Raw genomic sequence first — 21,264 nt, forward strand, 5'->3', positions numbered from 1 at the left:
GAGGACTACATTGGGATTATGTGGCAGGAGAGGGTCAAATTATGTAGCAGAGGAGTGTAAATTATGTGGCAAAAAAGGCAAATTATGTGGCACAATGCGCCACATTTTGTAATAGTATTACATTATTATTTTGTCATTTTTAAACATGGTAACACTGTCTGGGCGTTGGCTGCACCTCATTACTTGTTTAACACCCGAATATATCAATAGGCAACAGAAATGTGACCAGTCCAGCTTTGCCAATGGCCTTTCATTGCATGGCATCACATGTTGCTGCATTTTTAGTATCTTTTTAACTGTTTGAGCTAGAATTTTTTTCCTTAACTTAAATTCTGGAGATGATGTATTCGTGGCAAAATTACCACATCTTGAATTATGCAAAATCTCTGCACCCGCACAATCGCATAACCCCAGTGGCCCTGGGTCGTACTCACCTGTAGCCATCCCTGTGAGGGTCTTCTGGCCTCCATCAGGAGTCGCTGGTGAGCCACGCAGCGTGCTTGCCTTCCAAGCACTATCAGCAGAGAGTGCACCATGTGTTTTTGGAATGAGGTACCCAGCATGCCCAGTGGAGCCTTGCACCACGTGTCACAGACAAGAGTTGAATTTGAATAAATTGTAGTAATAGGTGAAAACGTTTTTGAAATATATTTTTTAACAGTAGACTTTAATGTCCGCTGATATTAGTGCTGTGTGAAAAGAAACAGACAAGTGACCCCCTCTGAACCGTGTCCAGTCTTCAGAACTCCGCTTCTTCCTAGGTTCACCTGCTGGCACTGCCAGGTGACTGCCCCAGGCTGCGGCTGAACAGGTCCATAAATGAGATTTTACCCCTCTATATACGCACAAATGAGGGGACACCTGCTGGTTGTTTGAATTTAACAATTTTGAGCGCAGAAACTACCCAATTAAAAAAAGATCAAAATTCTTTTGGTGCAGTATTCAGATAGTAACCCCTTAATTGCGGTTGTTTGAGTTGGGCACTTCTTGGCAAGATGCCAGTTTTGTGAATTCTGGAGTCAAAAGGATTTATAGTGCCCGCTTCATGTAAAAGAAAATCCAACTCGCGAAATTGAATATCTGTTGCTTTTAAGATGGACCCTTGCTGCATGTTTTCTGTGATGTGTTGTGGGCACAGTTTTCTTGTACTCCGGTTGAACAACGTTTCTGATTCTTTTGTGACCCACCTGCTGTGTGCATCTGGATTCCTCACATGTGGCCGCCCCCCAACCCTAGATCTAAAACATTCCGAGCTGGACTGTGAATTTAGCAACCAAAACCCACAGAATGCCTGTTTCCTCCTAAAAGATCTTGGGCTAAAATTGACAGGTTGATGGAGGGAAATCTGCGGTGCGTCGCTACAATGTGCAGCAGGTGCAGTGGCAGCGGGAACAGGCGCGCGAAGGGCCCACTGAACATCAGTGAGAGCGTCCTGTCTTTTACTGCCCTAGCAGGACAGGCTGCACCATTTAATCTGCTTGCACTAGGGCCCATGGTTCCCTTGCTCCCCTGCTTCGCCTGTGAGTTTAAATTCGGTTTTGCTACATAAAATGAATCTCTTTACTGGGCAGCATTGATGTAATGTTTGTCCTTGGGTATTCAGTGAGCCTAAGCTACAGTATTTTTCAATATTAGTCCATGTAGGTTTTCTCTTGTCAAGGAATAAAATAGATCAAATATTATGTTTTCATGAGAGCTTGAGAACACTAAAGGGTCAGTGCTTAATTTGAGCCGGTGGATTCCTGTGCTTGGCACTGGCACCTAATTGTCAGCACAGGTGCTTGTGACAGTCTGCCACAAGTTGGCGCTCTCTGTCTAATTTTAGAGATGACCCTAACAACAATTAGGGGAGAGGATGTAGCCTTATGGCTAGAGCGGTCGACCTCGAAGCTGGGGAACCGGGTTCGAGTCTCGGCAACGACTCTCAACGTCCTCTGATTCTGGGCAAATCACTTAATCTCTCCGTGCCTAACAAAAATGAATGTGTCCTCGTGTAACAAAACTGGTGCTCATGATATCCTCGGGTCTAGGTCGCACTATATAAAACTGTATTAAAAACATGTTGGCTAGTTCCCATATGGCGTGTGACACTACAGAGTTCCGTTTTCCAAGTGCCCTGAATAACCACTGATACCCATTTTAGTGGTACTCTGTTTATCGATCTGTGGAGGAGGGTGGAATCTGAGCAGAGTCAACACAGCCCAAGTCATGAGCTGCACTGATATCAGATGTCAGCAGTGAGTGCTTAACAACGTTTCCACTTAAAAAAAGATATAGAAGGAACTCTGGTGCGAGTACCTTCAGGTACTAATCTGGCTTGTGTCTTCCGGCCTGGATTGGTTAAGGCTCCACCATGCCATCCATCACTTTGGGGAACTTGCTTTGCCAGAACTCCTGCAGGTAGATTAGTGGTGAGTTAGATGGGGCCTGTATGTTTCACATATTGTAAGCGAATGCTTCCGCCTCCGAGTACAGATGACGCTACTCGCTTCTATACTGGCATTACAGGTGATGAAGGATAACCCTTGAGTCGGGCTTTCCTCTCAGGAGCTCACAGGAAAAGACTTGCCTCATAAGACCTCAGTGTGTCAGTTTAGTCCAGCTTTTCTGAGGGGTTGATGGACTTGAATGCCACCAACACATTCATATCAGTGCTTTTTTAAAATACTGTGACACTGGGAGTGTTTACGTTGGGTGATTGTTGATGTCTTGTTAGGCTGTAACACTTGCTCTCTTCCCTTTTTATTTGCTTAACAATTTTGCATAAATGGCCCCAGGGTTGTTTAGAAGCTTTATAGGTGACCTCGAGGGGTAATGGAAAAAGATGCCTTCATATATTGTGAGAAGCACTTGACTCAGGCTTCAGTATAAATATTATAGAATTCATAATCATCTGTCAGTTCAGTTGAATTTGGAATGAATTAGTCTTTAGTGCGTCTTGGCTCCAGTGTCAAGCACAGGTGAGAAGGATCGCCGTCTGTGCTTGAGACTTTCTAAATCGTGGTCTTTCCATCAAGAGGGTCTTCTTGGTTCTTGGGGGGTTCGAGCCCCTTGAAACGATAAGCAGGGAGAGTGTTTGTTTGTTGGTGGATTGTAGATGTCTTGCTGGGCATGACTTACTATGATGAGTTTCTTTACTTGCCAAACTACAGTACCTTAGTCTGATTCTGGCTTGAAAGCCTTTGGAAGTCTTATGGCAGGAGAGTGATGTGGCAAACACAAGATAATGGACGGAGTGCTGAAACTTTCCAACCACTCGCCCTAAGTCAGGAGATCTGGGTTTAATCCGTTGTTTTTCTGCTCACTGAGCCACCCCAGTTTGGACCCAGCCATAGGCGACGTGGCCATGTTTGTATTGTGAGGGACGTGAGTCTTGCTGCAGAGTGTGAGGGGTCTGGAAGAGGGAGAGCAGAGCATTGATCAAATCCAACCAAGCTACCCCCAGCCCTTTGATGGCCGTTCATAGATTGTGTTTGTAGAATGGATGTTTCAGCTATTTGAGAGAGGGGTGGAAACATTTGCTGATTTGGCTGCAATATTTATATGGCGAGTGAGCTTGGAATCCAGGGTGACGCACAGAGACTTGGCTTGTGGGGGATGTGTAAGGGAAAAACCTTAAAGACCAAGTTTCTTTATCAGCTACAGGTCAAGTCTGGTTTTGCGTTTAGAGAACAGAAGGAATTATGTCTTTTGAGTCTCATGAAATTCACAGACATCCACAACTGTAGTTTAGAGCGGGAAATGTAGAGAGTGAGGATGTCTTGGAGGGATGAGGGTTTTGGGTGGAGTTGGATGTTTTCCAGGAAGTGTTCATTGTCAAGTCATTGAGTAGGATGAAGTGGTCGGGGGTTGGTCAGTAAGTGGTTCTTATCAATAAAGTCATTGAGTAGGGTGAAGCTGCTGGGAGTTGGGAAGCAGGTATTCCTTGTAAATGCAGTCATTGAGATGGCTGCAGCGATTGGGAGTTGGCCCGCAAGTGTTCGTCAATGCAGTCATTGAGTTGGATGGGGTGATTGCTTGTTGGTTAGCAAGTGCTCCTTGTCAATGCAGTTATTGAGTTGAATGGGGTGATTGCTTGTTGGTTAGCAAGTGCTCCTTGTCAATGCAGTTATTGAGTTGGATGGGGGGATTGCTTGCTGGTTAGTAAGTGTTCGTCAGTGCAGTCATTGAGTTGGATGGGGTGATTGTTTGTTGGTTATTAATTGTTTGTCAGTGCAGTCATTGAGTTGGATGGGGTGATTGCTTGTTGGTTAGCAAGTGTTCGTCAATGCAGTCATTGAGTTGGATGGGGTGATTGCTTGTTGGTTAGTAAGTGTTCGTCAGTGCAGTCATTGAGTTGGATGGGGTGATTGCTTGTTGGTTATTTATTGTTTGTCAGTGCAGTCATTGAGTTGGATGGGGTGATTGCTTGTTGGTTAGCAAGTGTTCGTCAATGCAGTCATTGAGTTGGATGGGGTGATTGCTTGTTGGTTAGCAAGTGCTTCTTATGAATACATTCATTCTGCTGTAGGAGATCTGTGCTCCGTCACAGCCCTGGTAATGCAGAGTTGCGCTCTAAAGTTCTTTGTGTACCAGAGGACGCATTTTCAGTTTGGTTCTGGTCCTCAGTGATATTTTACGCACACACGACAGCTGAGTACGCAGAGGACCCAGTGAAATTCCTCTGCTTGTTTTATTTTGAGACTTCTCTCTGACTGCTTTTTAATGAATGTTTTCATTTTCTCACTGCGGTTGCATTGATGTGTTTCCCTGCTTTGGGACCGGGGCGCAGAGAGTGTGGCTTCTTTGTTCTCATGCCATGAAGTGCTCACTTGAAACCTCTTTGCCCAGACTCCCTGGTAGCGGCAGTTTGGGTGTCTCCGAGGTGTTTGCTTACGCTACGTTTCCAGGGTTCACCGTAAGTGCTTCTCTAAACTTAGTACAATGGCACCGTATTAAGGCGCTGCCGGGCTTGTTTCCGACACTGTGGACCTACATTGATCGCTGAAGGCGGCTTATCATTGGCGCTGGAGGCTGAAAGTTGGCCCTTTGCTGCTGCACAAGATGGCGGTTTATTTCCAGACTTTAGATTAACATTTACTGGTCCCACCTGATGAGACAATGGCCGAGGCTTTCTGATTGGCTCCCATCCAGAGTATGCAGAGACCAATGTCGTTCTTAGATTCATCAGGTGGGGCTTAGGATGACTTGAGGTGATGGCCTGTGCAATCCTAATGGCTAGCAACATACTTTTGTGTGCACCCAAGAAGTGAAAGATGATTAACTTTACATAAAAGGAGGTGGCACACTTTACCACAACCTTTTATTTATTCTTTGTAGAGCTTTTAATACTGCGCACTCTGGTCCTTATGGGCAGCAAACGATGATCCAAATTAAGAGCATACATAATTTTTGGCTAGCGCATAGTACAGGACAGAAAAGGGGTTCAATCAATCAATCGATCAATGGCTTGTAAAGCACAACTACTGACCCGTAAGGCTCTCAAGGCACTGTGAGGAGGGGCTGCTGATCCGTCCACACGGCGCTGTGGTTGAGTCGAAGAGCCAGGTTTTAATGCAGTGATGGTGATTGGCTGTATATGTGTATATATATATATATATATACACACACACACACACACAGAGTCCTGAATTACCGCTTCTGACAACAAAAACCAGTACGGACCACAGCGTGTAGGTTATAAGTGAGTGCTTTATTGCAGTTTCAGCATGATGTGTTTCGACCTCGTTTCCACGGCCTTGATCACATATATATGCATTTGATAAAGAGCTCTGGTAGCAGCTGAGCCTTCAAAAATTTACAAGCATTTTAACAGAACGTCACTGTTGAAATCTTGTATTGTTCTAACCTGAGGTGGACTGTCTCTTAGCTTCAGGCTACGATGAGTCCTTGCCAACTAAGACATCAGCTTAGAGGCAACTCTTGAACAGTATATGGCAATGAACAGGCATCCCTGAAAGGAGTCTGATTTGATTGTGTGGTAGCAAGAGATATAGATTGGCCTGTTGTGGTAGCAAGTGTGAATTTGGGATTATAACCCCAACTTCGAGGGCTAGTTGTAGCTGGCTAGCAATTTATATGAAATGGACCTGCGCCCTTTGATGCACAATGCACTCAACAAAAAAGTCCATCAAACACCACAAATAGAAAAGTATTGCAAATAATTGAAGATGTTGTAACCGCAGAGCCGTTTTTAGTGTCCTGTTTTTAGGTCGAGCCTGGGCAGCGCATGTGCTGCTCTGCGAGGCATGCTGTATTCAGGTATAGACTTAAAGCTCCGCCCCCTCCCCGCTTATATTTTTCATTGGCTTGTGTGCTTTGTCCACTGTAAACTGTGGCTGTTCATTAGTCAAATGGCTTAGTAGTCCCTCCTTAGTACCGCCTTGCCTCATTTTGTAAACACCCATGAGGAAACCCCCTGTTACGTGTGTTGTTACTCAGTAGGTTTAAGTACAGCCTCTGAGCACATTTTATCAAATAGCTTTCTCTCCTAATGCTTTAAAAAAAATCTTATAGCACGGACACTGGCATTTGCAATGCAATAGGTCTCGCATTTGCGAGAGTTTAAGCTTTTGGCATTGTAAATGACCATGCCTTTTATTTATCTATTTTAAAAACAAACGCATAAGTCAAAGGCATTGCCATTTACAATGCCTATAGCACAGACTATCATAAATGTGAGATCTATTGCATTGCAAATGCTTGTTCCTTACTATGAGCAGACAGTAGCATCTCATTGCCACGCTAAACTGTCTTATAGTTGTGAGTTCGTAGCAGTAATTTGAGGTGCTTTTTTCGACTACTTTTGTACATTTTCCATACAGTTTGCAGTGCATTTAATATTTGTTTGATTCCGAAGTTAAATACATTTTAATCAGCTTTTTAAAAACTTTTAATTATGATCCTAATGTAGCGCATGCCCATATGCAAACAAAACCCCATACCTCTCTTACTAATGCAGTGTTGATTTCGAAATCACTACTTTTAGCTTCAGTGCTTAATTCTGAAAATTGTCTTTTAAAAATAAAAAGCTTCGAAAAGGTTTGGCAAAATAACACTCTTTCATCCCAGAGGTTGCATCAAAGTGCTTTCCAAGTTAAAATACATTTTCTGGGAGAGGTGGCGATACAGAAGTTGGGATTATCAGCTTGCCGGTGGCGCTAACGATAGAAGCTGAACTATTTCTGGACACCAACACTGCTAGTGAGATCCTTGATGGGGGACACATAAGAGGGTCTGGGTACCTCCAAGGATGTCATAATAGTCACCTAATGGATCGGTAATCGAGTAGCTCAAATTGAATGCATCGTTTACAGACATTCTGAGAAGTGTTCATCGGTCACCCATTGAGGACGCGGCTCATGAACCAGACTCTGAAAACAGATTCCTGCTCACAGGGATGGTTAGATTTGGTCAACTTTACTGTACTTTGTTGAGGGCACTTACTGAGTAGTCATTGACTTGTCGATGATTCCCTCCATGCGTAGAGCATATTGGGAGCGTTTCACCTCTAGGCGTAGACTCCTTACTGACACCAGCCAGTGACTTCTCCTTGGAAGTGTGTGATCTGTGCTGGCTGGTGCTGACCTGGGTCCCGGTGGCTGTCCAGGGACTTGACCCGTGATATGTGACCAGACCTAAACACCACCCACTGATTTGGCAATCTAGAAAATGAAGTGATTGTGACGTCATAATGTGGAGGCCTAGGAATATTGAAGGTGGGAGAGTAGCCAGCCCTCTCTTCTCTCCACTCTAAAGAGTCTTTTCTGTTGCTTCGAAGTTGAAGTGAAAACGATGGGCCGAGGCTTTGGACCGCGTGTACTTGCACCAGATTATTTAAAACATCCGTGCACAGGGCCGACTGGGGAGGTTTCCCACTTCCTTGTTCTTGAGTCCGACTCCTCTCCGGTACCCTCACAAAACACAAAGCTCATCTTGTGTATTTTAATTAAGTGGGTTTTATGAAGCAAAATAAGGTGTACACGCCAGTTTCCCTAAGTGACGCGTTTGCTTCTAGGACGAGAGCTGGTGTATGTCCTTGGATCGAAGTTGACAAGTGTGAACTTGTTTGTGCACCAAGGAAGGTGCAGGTCGAATAAAAGAACAACACTTCAGCTGAACACTTGATAATTTGTCGTTTTGCCAAGGTCTGACCAAGGTGCGCTAATGACGAGTGTGAGCTGCAGAATTTCATATGTCGGATTTATAACCTTTTGCGGGACATGTAAATTTAGTATAATGGAGCTGCTTTCACATAAACCTTAAGCTTGCATGACCTATTGAGTCTGACAACTAATCTCTACTCCTAATCAATTTTTCTTTTCCATTGATGACCCTTTCGGAAGATGCTAACAGCCCCAGCCGTTCGGAGCTACCCCGTTTAGATGCACGAACTTCCAGCAAGATGTGTGATAGCACACTTCGAAGCCGAAACCAGACTCCAACATAAGATGTATGAAACGAAGTCCTTCAGCGGTGCCTGTTAGCTGATGCACGTGCCAAGCCAACAGAGAACAAGCCTCAAGCGGATAAAATCGCGCTTTATAATCCGAAGCGTGGTCTGCGCTGACCGGTCCTCACAGCTTGAAGACGGCGACGTTTGCTGGGCTTTGCTTGAGCTCTTCCGTCTGACAAGGAGCCCATCATTTACTCTGCCTATGGCAGGGGATCGTATTCCAAAAATAGATTTCAAATTACAGAGATTAGAAAACTTTTTTTGCTTCGGCGGAGGCTTCGGTTCTTATGTGGCTTGAGACTCTTTCAGGATTTTAAATTGCAAACAAGCTCTTCTGTAAACATCCATTATGGGGGTGTGTTAGTCTTTAGAAGTGAAATTCGAACCCATGATGGTGCAAGTTATGTTTCCTCTGTTGCATCACATTATAGTGACCCGCAATAGTTCATCTTGCTGACAGTTCTCAATTACCTGCATGGTCACTCATTTTCCTTCGTAGATCTTCTACTTCTTCTTTCAAAGGTAAACCATGCATAGGGAACAAACCGTCTATGTAGTGTTTTACTTCATATTATTGTTTTGCCCCCAAGTGAGGGGTCAAAGGATACTTGGCAGCCTGTGTAGCGTCAGAGCAAACGGAACAATCGTTACATTGAAGGAAGTAGGTCTTGCACCAATGCTGAGATCATTAGTCCACGCCTATCAAGAGTAGAAATTTGATTCAGCCCCCAGGGAAGGGTGTGCCTGGGCACATAGGTGTCGCTCTGCAATCAGACCCATGTGGATTCCATAAAATGCTCCCCAAGCACCCCACCTCCTGAATAGTGGACAACCACAGGCCAGAATCCTCAGGGGGCATTGTACAGGGGGTGGTTGCAAACATAGCCTCCGGTTATGCCCAGCTGCATCATGGGAACTGGGAGTGACCCGACTGTCTCATCCTTTCGGATGGACAAGAAGGAGCATGTGGCTATTGTGCTACTTGAATGGTTATGGATTAACTTCTGGCTGTTGTGATAGCTTGCACGCGCTTCGTCTAGGTTCACTATTACGCTTGCAGTACCACCGGCATTGGGGAGAGGACGTTGATGGCATGATGATGGCTGTAGTGAGGATGTTCTGAAGGAAGGGCGAATGCACTGGTCATCTGATGGGTGGGAAGCCAGCTACTGACCCTCCAGACAGGGCTGCAACCTGCCCTTCCATGACTTCTAGGAAACCAGCTCACAAAGGCCAGTGAAATGTGTTTTGTTTGACTCTCTAGGAAACCGGGATGGAAAGCGCAGGAGAATCAATACATCTCCTGGTTTGGCTTTCTAGGAAAGCAGCAGAGAAGGGCACAGACTTGACAGTCCTCAAAGAAGCACAGGGCTGCTGGGTTTGTTGTGAGCCTTCGCGTTGCACCAGTCCAAATATGGCTGTTCCGTCTGAAGATTTATCCCAACTCCGTGTCTGCGCCTGACGGGGCAGAGTGAACGGATGCTGTGTTGGCAGCAATGCCCACTGGCAAGATTGGTCATGATATAATTTAGGGCACCTAAAAAAAAAAAAGGCACATCTGTTTGGCTCCAGGTTAATCCAACCCAGGAGGACGCCTGCTCGACTTTCAAGGCAGGAGTTTGAGGTCATTCACTCAGTTCCCTCCTAACAAACACTCCCTACACCTTAGTAAGGAAATGTACAGTGGACATCTGCCCAAGGTCAATAATGTGATAAAATAATCACTTCCTGGTACCATTTGTCTGATCTTTGACTATAAAACTGATAACGTGCTGATTAATTATTACCCAAGTCAAGGGAACTCCTTTTATCCAACCTAGACATGTGACGGGCTGAGAGCAAGGGTATATGCTCTGATTTGAATGAATGTTGGTGCCAGCAAGTATCTCACTCGGTCCAAGGTGTCATCATAGCTCTTTGAATTCGTGAAGCCTGTCTCCCTTTGATGACTTGGCACTTCGACTTTCAGGCAGGACCATACCCCCCTTGGACCCAGGGTTAATCTGTCTCTCAACAGTCACAGTAGTGCTGGTGCTAGTAGAGAGCTTGGGATGCGCTGCTGGGGTTAATCTGTGCCTCAACACTCACAGCGGTGATGGTGCTAGTAGAGAGCTTGGGATGCGCATGCGCTGCTGGGGTTAATCTCTCTCAACAGTCACAGTGGTGCTGTTGCTAGTAGAGAGCTTGGGATGCGCTTGCGCTGCTGGGGTTAATCTCTCTCAACAGTCACAGTGGTGCTGTTGCTAGTAGAGAGCTTGGGATGCGCTTGCGCTGCTGGGGTTAATCTCTCTCAACAGTCACAGTGGTGCTGTTGCTAGTAGAGAGCTTGGGATGCGCATGCGCTGCTGGGGTTAATCTTTCTCTTAACAGTCACAGTGGTGCTGTTGCTAGTAGAGAGCTTGGGATGCGCATGCGCTGCTAGGGTTAATCTGTCTCTCAACAGTCACAGTGGTGCTGTTACTAGTAGAGAGCTTGGGATGCGCATGAGCTGTTGGGGCTAGTTTGTCTCTCAACTTTCACAGCGGTGATGGTGCTGGTAGAGAACATTGGATGCACATTCCTTGCTGGGGTTAGTCTGTTTCCCAAAATTCAGTGCAGTGATGGCGCCAGGGTAGAGCTTGAGAAGTTAAACTGTAGCTCAGCGTTCACAGAGATGGTGATATTGGTGGAAATGGGCTGTGCATGCACTGGTGGGTTCATTCATAGAGGTGATGGCGGTGGTAAAGCTTGGGCTGCGTGTGCGCTGGCAAGGTTGGTCCCAGAGGTGATGATGCTGGTGTAGAGCTTGGGCTGCGTGTACGCTGGCGGGGTTAGTCCCAGAGGTGATGGCGCTGGTGTAGAGCTTGGGCTGCGTGAGTGCTGGCAGGGTTAGTCCCAGAGGTGATGGCGCTGTTGTAGAACTTGCAATGCGCATTTACTGGCAGGGTTAGTTGCTGAGGTGATGGCGCTGGTGTAGAGCTTGGGCTGCGTGAGCGCTGGCAGGGTTAGTCCCAGAGGTGATGGCGCTGGTGTAGAGCTTGGGCTGCGTGTACGCTGGCAGGGTTAGTCCCAGAGGTGATGGCGCTGGTGTAGAGCTTGGGCTGCGTGAGTGCTGGCAGGGTTAGTCCCAGAGGTGATGGCGCTGGTGTAGAACTTGCAATGCGCATTTACTGGCAGGGTTAGTTGCTGAGGTGATGGTCCTGGTGTAGAGCTTGGGCTGCGTGAGCGCTGGCAGGGTTAGTCCCAGAGGTGATGGCGCTGGTGTAGAACTTGCAATGCGCATTTACTGGCAGGGTTAGTCGCTGAGGTGATGGCGCTGGTGTAGAGCTTGGGCTGCGTGTACGCTGGCAGGGTTAGTCCCAGAGGTGATGGCGCTGGTGTAGAACTTGCAATGCGCATTTACTGGCAGGGTTAGTCGCTGAGGTGATGGCGCTGGTGTAGAGCTTGGGCTGCGTGAGCGCTGGCAGGGTTAGTCCCAGAGGTGATGGCGCTGGTGTAGAGCTTGGGCTGCGTGTACGCTGGCAGGGTTAGTCCCAGAGGTGATGGCGCTGGTGTAGAGCTTGGGCTGCGTGAGCGCTGGCAGGGTTAGTCCCAGAGGTGATGGCGCTGGTGTAGAACTTGCAATGCGCATTTACTGGCAGGGTTAGTCGCTGAGGTGATGGTCCTGGTGTAGAGCTTGGGCTGTGCGAGCGCTGGCAGGGTTAGTCCCAGAGGTGATGGCGCTGGTGTAGAGCTTGGGCTGCGCGAGCGCTGGCAGGGTTAGTCGCTGAGGTGATGGCGCTGGTGTAGAGCTTGGGCTGCGTGTACGCTGGCAGGGTTAGTCCCAGAGGTCATTTAGGTACCGGCCTGCCATGTATTGTATTGTATTGTATTGTAAATGCATTTATATAGTGCTTGTTACCCCTGATGAAGCGTTGAAGCGTTTTTGTCGCGAGTAGCACACTACTCCGGAACCCATAAAGGATTATTGGTGAATTAGTATAGTGAAATATGAAATTAATTTGAGTGGTGGACATGTTGGGTTGTTATTTGGATTGAAAAGGGTAGTGGATGGATAGGAGAGGAAAGGATTTAGAATTCGTTTTGTTTTGGCGCTCATAGCAGTAGGAGGAGGCTTGGGATGAGTAAAAGGGAGGTGGAGGGGGAAGAGTCGGAGGGAAGGGTTTAGAAAGGCTTGTTTTGGGGATCGGAATATTAAGAGGTATGAGATAATGCGGGAAGGGGTAGAGGAGGGAAGAGTCTATAAATGGTTATTTTTGGGACCATAGTAGTGTTATGTGGTTTGGGATGAATGAGAGAGTGGAGGTATCGGATATATTGATGGAGGTATAGGGTGAGAAATAGGGTAGTTCGTTGGAAATAGTAGAAAGAGGGTGGAGATGAGTCAGAGAGTTGAGGTAGAGGATATTTTGAGAGCGATGTAGGGTGAGAAATAGGGTAGTGAATTGGATATTCTGAATTAGAAGAGAAGTAATAAATATATAGATCCATAAGTACATGGAATGTATATATGCATAAGGAAAGTAGTATATGTAGATTAAATATACATTAAATAAACTCTGGCTTTGTGTTCCACTTTAAAATTAATTTTATTTATTTGTATAAGTTTTTGTAATTCAGTAGTGAACCAGCTGTAGATATAGTTATGATAAAAGAAATTCTGTATTTATGCACTCACATATACATGTTAAAGACATAGAATAATGTGACTATTAGTAATATGTACATTTGTAAAGCAGAACTAATGAATATATATATATATATATATATATATATATATATATATATATATATATATATATATATATATATTTAAAACCTTACACTACACGTTTATACAAAGCAATACACATATATAGATACCTATCTATAGTACAAATAAATGCCTACAAACAGAGGGATATGCTGTATGTTTGTTTGCATATGGTGGTTATGTGGGGAAGAGCGAACTCTTGATTAGTTTTCTGAAGTTAAGGTGGTTATCTGTGGATCGTATGTTGGAGGTAAAGAGTTCCATAGTTTGGCTGCTTGAACAGAGAAGGATTTGCCACCCATGTTTTTTTCTTGTATATTGAGATTTTGAGGTGAGGTGCCACTCTAGAGCGGAGGTTCCTTTGCTGAATGCGTTTGCTGATTTTATTCCTGATGAAGAGCGGTCCTGTTCCATGTACCGCTTTTTGGGTGATACAAAGTAGGTTGAATGTGGATCTTCTTGCAACCGGTTACCAATGGAGGGCCTTCAAGGCTGGGGAGATGTGATCTTGCGGTTTGATATGCAAGAGTAGTCTGGCAGATGAGTTGGGAATCCGTTGTAGTCTTTCCATGGTTGTTAAGGTGATCCGTGATAGAGGCTATTGGCGTAATCGAGTTTGGACAGAGCACGGGAGATGGTAGCCTGGACCTAGTGTGGAAATCCCTATGTGGAAAGATTCAAGTTTTTATAGTAACAAAGCTTGATTTTTGCTATTTTGTCCACTTGGCCATCATTGATAGCTTAGAGTCCATGGTCCTTCCGAGGTTTCTTACTTCCTGCGATACTTTAGGCGGTGTTTCCAGATCATCCGGCTATGCGCAAAGCAGGTCACAATGTGAAATGCATTGGATTTAAGGCCCGTTTTGAGACGCCCCCTTTTTCTTTGCGCCGCCTTTATCAAACGCCACAAAACTTAGTCCTCCTCCATGAAACGGGTGCAAGAAGTCTGCAAAGTTTCGCAGACATCCGTCAAGCCGGTGCAAAGTTCTTTAGGGACAAAATAAAAAAAATGAATCCCCATCTCTGGTGGCCCCAACTATAACTAAACCGTATATTTTTTTTTACGTTACACATAGGGGCTTTGGGCCACCCCCACTGGCAGTTGATCTGTCAGAGTTGCTTACGGTGCGCCTCCATCCATGACCGTGAAATATCAGGAGACAATAGGTCAGCCCGCTTCTGGCTCCTTTGCGCTGTGACATCATTTATCTGACCACATGTGCACAGCCACCTGAAAAAGAGTGGCCCTCAGTACCAGGGACAGTCCTTTCGTTTGCCATTTTCTCCTTCTACATTCCATTCCTCCACCACCTTTTACTTGGATTATGCCCAGGACACATGGTTTGGGGCCAAGGACAAGTTTTCAAGTTTATTTTGTGTTGGGGACAAGTTGGCCCAACCCCCTGCAGCACAAACCCTCTGGCTGCCGCTTTACAGCACCACATTATGGAGCAGGGAAGGGATATGTCGGCAGTGGAGGTAATATGTGTGTCCATATGTTAATGCTGTTCGAACTTTGATTTATTGCTCATTAATGCAATGTCTGCATGATTCCCACAAGTTGTTTTGCTGTTGCACTCTGGCAGAAGTTGGAGTGTGGGGGGCGTAGAGTTCATTTTATTTTGAATTGTTGGGTTGGGAGGGGTTAGAAAGCACAAAGGAGGAGTCCTTGGCTGGACTCGATAAGGTTTATTAGTTCAAGATTGGTTTCTGAAATATAAATGCTGAACCCAAATGAAATAAGAGGCGTCCAGAATACACACAGACCTCCTTCCGCAACAATGTGGTCCGATGGTCTTCTGTGTCCAGATGGGCGCTCCCTTTTATGGCCTTTGGACCCTGGTCTTGAGGCGAAGGGCGAAAAACGTTTCCTCTGTAGTAGTAGCCGAACAGGGGGAGGGGGCAGAGCATCACTGCAGTGTATTTCACGAAGGGAACTGTGTAGATTTGGTTTTGGTGCTGGAGCTGGGGAGTGAAATCTAAGATATGGCTGTGGTCCTTTGGCGCGGCGAGAGGCTAGTGGGCACTTACGTGGCTTACAAGAACGGTGGTGGGAGTACATTTGTTTACTGGTAGTACATGTGCTAAGAGAGCAGTGCCATTACATTTTCTCTAAAACTTTTTTGAGAAAAAAACAAGTAAATAAGTGCGCAATGGGTATATTGTTCCTCTATCCTTAATAAAAAAGCACAGTAATAAAGATCAAAGTAACTCCATCACAAATAAAGAGAACCATCATTGTCACTAATATGCAGAGACGTGTCATGTGCACCATTGTTTTTACTTTAAGAAATAGCACAAAGATCCACCCTTCGTGCATAAATCACGAGGGCCCAGGTTTATCTTTTTCAAAGGCATACGTCACCAATGTGGTTGTCAAACCGAATGATTTGGAAACGAATCCATTAAAGAAAACATTTGCAATTAGGAAATAAAGCGAAGCAGACTTTCCTGATGAATGGTGAATTCTTTTTTTGAATTCTCCATTGCGTTACTTTACCGCTCTCTGCTCAAACTGCTCTTGCCATGTGTTTTGCGCATATAGTTGTCATATATGATATTAATAATCCTGAAGGTTTATCAAGCGAAAGGTCTCATGTCACCAGAGCGAAATATCCAACAGCTTCTCACAAAAAGTAGGTGTGATCTATTTTTGGTCATATTTCACAACCCGAACCCTGAGCGTCTTTTTTTATGTTTTTTGGGCTATGTTCACTTATTGTACTTGCGGTACAAAAGGGGGTGGTGATGGACGGAGCATCAGAACCAATCAAACACTCCCACCCAGTCAACAGATCTGGGTTTGATCCATCACCGTTCTTTAGCCCACTCTGCCACCCCAGTTCAGACATGGCCATATGCAAATCAGTCTGACCCTGTGCCTCATGGGAACAGTCCAGCCCGAACTGCCCGAACTGGGGTGGCAGAGTGGGCTAAAGAACGGTGATGGATCGGGCCCAGATCTGTTGACTGGGTGTGAGTGTTTGATTGGTTCTGATGCTCCGTCCATCACCACCCCCTTTTGTACCACTTATTGTGCTTATCTTGCTTTTGAATGTGAATCTCTTATCGGTAATATACTGTTACCATCAGATATTGTAAAAGCAGGAACCCACCAGCCTTTGAAACAAACTGTTGGGGAGATTATTTTAAATTCTTTCTATGTCTGTCTGTAAGCATAAGACTCCAGATTCTACCATTGGAACACGTGACTCCGTTTAATCCAGTGGCAGTCAGTGCAAAGGACTGAGCACAGCTCTCTGAATATCAGAGCTTGTCGAAAAGCAGAAAGATGTGAATAATAATTTCAGGAAATCAGCTGGAAGCCGTGCGAGCGCTGCCTGCCTCGGGCTGGAGCAGGGGCATCATTATATACCAGGTGGGTGCAGTAAGAAAAGCAGGGGCGGGGCTGGAATGCTGTCGTTTTACGCTCACCTGTAATTTCGCCCATGAGTTAAGACCTTCCACTGTGACTGTTTTATGGTTGCAGGCTGCTTCGGGAGATGCATTCCCCTTCTCTCGCGTCTCCATTCTTCCAAGTAGGTCCTCCCATAAAAGTGGAATGATTTCTTAAACTACGTGAAAAGATCGACCGGCGGCGATGAATCTATCCAATTGGATCATTTGAGATTCACTTGTATATACTCTTTTTATTCGGCAAATGCGCTGCTAATTCATCTAGGGTCGCTAGCGGACGAGTAAATAGCACAGAGACATAATTGCGCTTCAGAACACACAGATGGGAAGGTGGACTCTGGACAGGGCCAAACTCTTACGAACTTTCATTCAGTGTTGTTATTCAAGAGTAGAATAGACAGTGGAATCTCTCTCCCCTATATTTTCTTGTTTCTTAAAGTTGAAGCTCGTTTAAGCCTCGTTTTTGGCGCTTATGTACCAGTGGCGTACGGACAGAATCGGCTACTCGATTTTATTACTGACTCGGATGCAGAAATTGGTTTTCACATAAGACTTAGTCAAATGTTTTTATTTGTAATTTGACCAGCAGTGTGACTAGCATGAGACCAAGGAGACCGGTTGGCGGTACAGCAAAGTTAGTTCAATCTAGAAAACAGTTTGTGTTTAATAGGCACAATTTCTGCTTTTAAAGATTATTTTGAGATTTGTCTGTCACTGGTAGTGTGCTGTGATTCCTTCTTGTAGTTTTCCATCACACTTGCTTTTCCACGTGCTTCAGCACATGGTCAGATCCGCTCCTTGACCTGTTGAAATTTCACCATTCTGCATAAATTTAAGAATTATCTCTGTAATCCTTTATAACTGATTTCAATATGATTTGTCATGTTTCCTAGACTGATGCAGAGAAGCACTTGCAGGTGGATCGCAACTCCATCTGGTCTGGTGATGAAGTGAAGAAGTCTGACGGAGGGTCTGACAGCGGCGTAAAGATGGAGTCTGGATCCAAATGGAGGAGGAATCCTTCGGATATGTCAGATGAATCTGACAAAAGCGTCTCCGGCAGGAAAAACACTGTCATTGCACAGACCGGTTCTTGGAGGCGTGGGATGACGGCTCAGGTTGGAATTACATCACCGAGAACAAAGTCCACTTCGGCAACCTCTAGCGCAGTGAAGTCAGCTGGAACAGGTGAGAAGCTTGCACATAACAGTGATACTGAGAATAGAAGCAGTAGGGGCTGACGCCAGGTGTAAGACCACATGAGTGAATGGAAAAGCATCATTCGGGTCCTATCCTTTAGGGCTGCTATGATTGACAACGGTGTCATCTATGCACAGGATCTGTGAACAGGAGTATCCTTTTTACATGTCATGGGTAGTCCTTGATTTGTAATTGACATGGTATGAGGAGCATTGTTAGCTCAAGCAGTCAAGTGACATAGGGAGAGGAGTTGGCCTAACGGCTAGGGCGCTCGACCTCGAATCTGGGGAACTGGGTTCGAGTCTCGGCAATGATACTGGACATCCTGTGATTCGGGGCAAATCACTTAATCTCCCCGTGCCTAACAAAAATGTATGTCCTCATGTAACGTAACTGGTGCTATTTAAAGCGCTCTGATACCCGATTTGGGTCAAGTTTGCGCTATATGAGTCTGCAACAAAAAAAAAAAAAGTGACGGAGGCCTTGTGTGTGGGTCAGAATCCAGCTGATCCCAAGGGAAGGGATTTGACTGTTCAGACTGGAGGGAAAAAACAATGCAACACATAGGACCAGGCCGTGCAGGATTGAGATGAGGTTGGGCATGGATGGTAAATCACTGTGAGAGCAATCGCCAAGAGGCACTTCACGAATTGAAGAGAAGGGGGCACAAAGGTATGACGAGTATGGTTGTGTGAAGTTGCAAAGTTGAGGACTGGGAACTTTCTAGAATTCTTTTTAAACTTGGCAAAGTGCGAAGCTAGTGAAGATTGTTTCATGGCTTTTCCTTGGACACATTCATGAATGTAACATGGGCTCCTCAGGCTGATTCAGGCCTTCCTAAAGGGCCACAAGAGGTTCTCAGAGTGGCTGTTTCTTCCAAACTGCGATAGATTTGCCTTTTTAGAAGAGGTCGAGGGAGTGTACGTTATTGGGTTGGGTTTCCCCACAAAGGTCTGTCTCTGAGAGACGAGGTGAGATGAGGGGTGGTGCGGAACAGATTCTCATGTACATGGAGGCTTGTTGAGGTGTAGACACCACTGATTGGATTTGTAAATTGATTGTTCATGCTAGGTCGGGAAGAATGGCAATACTTGTGGCGTTGCTTCTAGGTTTGATGACTTGTTCTAAAATCACATGTTTGGTTGAGAATGGTGAATGCACTGGCGTTTCATGCACTGATGATAGGGTTACTAGCGTCGCGCTCAATACAGTAATGGTGATCAGAGCATCCAGGGGACAGGATCCTCCTGTGTGCCTTCAAAACTGCGCTCTACCTCAAAGCTTCTCTAACATAAGCTTTATAGCTAGAGTTTTCATCTCTATCTACTGTCAACTGAGCATTCTATTATCCAAAATGTTTCACTCGCCCTCTTCTTCCTCCTCCAACCATCACCATCCCATCCGCTTTCAGAATTTATATAAGGGCCACCATCGGCTTCCGATAGCAATAGTCTAATTAACAGCACCCTTTTCTTGGTTTGATCATCATAAAGTGGCCGGTGCCTCGTCGCTTTGCCTCTTCCAATGAGATTGAGGCTCGAGTCAAGGTGGGATGTGGCTGCAGAACCTGTGAGTGGCACTGCAGACACATGAGTGTGGATCCAGAATGGGTATTTGATTCCAAAACTGTGATTTGTTCTCATGCGCTACACTGAGCGAAGCTGGCCTTTGTCCGATCTGCTGGCCAGTGACATTTTTGCAGAAACACCATGATGCAAACCCTCATTTGGAATATAGGTTTAGTTAAATAGTGTGGTAAAGAAACCCACCAAGGCAAAGCAAAATGTTTCCTGTTGACAACTTGAACTCCCTGTGAATCTGCGCGGTGTAAAAAAAAAGTGTGGTACTGCTTTGGAAAGATTTTAGTTGAATTTTAATAAAGTTAGTCCACCAACCGACTGACCACCTTGATTTTTTTTTTCTTTAATAGGCAGTGTTGTCAGAGTGGTACCGCATGCATCGCTGTGTATATAAATCTTTTTCCTGCATCTGTCTTGTTCTTCTTGCCTTCATCCTGGTTAAATTAACATTTTCCATCTATTATAGGAAAAACTGACGATGCCAAGGTGTCTGAGAAGGGAAGGCTGTCCCCAAAAGCTGTGCACGTGAAACGGTCTCCTTCAGACGCAGGGCGCAGCAGTGGTGATGAAACCAAAAAGACTCATTCGAGAACCATCCCAACCAATACCAACACGTTCGGGTTCAAGAAGCAGGGCGGTTCTACTGGGGGGCTCAGCATAGTAACAGCCAGTGGGGCCATTATCACCAGTGGATCGGCCACCTTGGGCAAAATGCCGAAGTCGGCAGGATTGATCGGGAGATCCACCAATCGGAAGGCTAGTGTTGATGGGTCACAGAACCAGGATGATGGCTACATGCCAGTCAGTGCCAGGACTAACCTCCAGTACCGTAGTTTGCCCAGGCCTAGCAAATCAAGAAGTGGGGCTGGAAACCGGTCCAGCACCAGTAGCATAGACTCGAACATAAGCAGCAAGTCAGCTGGGCTTCCTGTCCCCAAACTCCGAGACATGCCCAAGGCTCCCCTTAGCAGTCCTCTTCCCGCGTTCATGAACCAGACCGATAGGGAGAAGGGCATCTCGTCCGACAACGAAAGTGTGGCTTCGTGTAATTCCGTTAAAGTAAATCCCGCCGCTCAGGCTGCCTCCAGCAGCACTCCGTGCCCTCGCCAACAAGGGAACAAATACCCTGATGTGTCGTCTCCTACCCTGCGAAGGTAAGCTGAATTGTGTTCACTTTTTGAGTGTTTGGCTTATTGTCATGAATACATTGCCTTCCTTGTAATTCATTTCTTCCTCTCTTGTATGGTCGTTCGGCTAGGACACCACTGGGGCACAGCACAGAAGGCCCACACCAGAAAGTAAAAGCTGGGTGTAGATAGTATACATTTATCTCAATTAGTAATATATCCTGATTCTCTGAAAATAGGCACTTCTCAACTGTAGCAGAGATTGATCCAAATGTTGCTGTCTTTTGGCACTTACACTGCGCACAATTGGCTGGTTATACCATTTCACCTTTAATCAACCGGTATTTGCATGTCGGCACTTAAATGCGCCTGTTGCCTCTGGAACGGTGTTCAGAATGTGCAGTAGATTGATTTTTGCAAATGTGAAGATATGGAAAGAGCCCGGTGAGAGTGTTTGCACCTTCTGTCTGGCCAGCCGTGATGTCCTGCTAAGAGTCCCATGATTGGTCTGCCTTCTGCAGTGATGTTGAAAGAGTGCATCTCACCAATCTGTGAGTGGGCAGAACTCAGCATTTTGGCATCGAAATCAGTGGAACTGCTGCTTGTCAGGTTATTTGGGAGTGCAGGGGGATGCTCTTGAATTATCAAGCGGGTAAGAGATGGGGACCTCGAAGGTGTGGATCCAACATGTTTGTTCAATAACTTGCATTTCAACATTCTGTCTGTTTAGTAAAGGAACTATTATACCAACCC

General features: G+C 45.6%; 1 protein-coding gene across 7 annotated transcripts in view; it reads left to right on the forward strand.

Annotated features, from left to right (window-relative positions):
- The window catches only part of NAV2 (neuron navigator 2), a 606,131-nt gene that overhangs the window by 471,222 nt on the left and 113,645 nt on the right, over positions 1-21,264 (forward strand). For all 7 annotated transcript variants that reach the window (XM_085643594.1, XM_085643596.1, XM_085643598.1 and 4 more), the window contains 2 exons: positions 17,498-17,792; positions 19,851-20,538. In XM_085643594.1, coding sequence (XP_085499720.1) covers positions 17,498-17,792; positions 19,851-20,538 — 983 coding nt within the window. The remainder of the gene's footprint in view (positions 1-17,497; positions 17,793-19,850; positions 20,539-21,264) is intronic.

The sequence above is a fragment of the Triturus cristatus genome, chromosome 3_1, assembly GCF_964204655.1.
Source record: "Triturus cristatus chromosome 3_1, aTriCri1.1, whole genome shotgun sequence".
NCBI classification, from domain to species: Eukaryota; Metazoa; Chordata; class Amphibia; order Caudata; family Salamandridae; genus Triturus; species Triturus cristatus.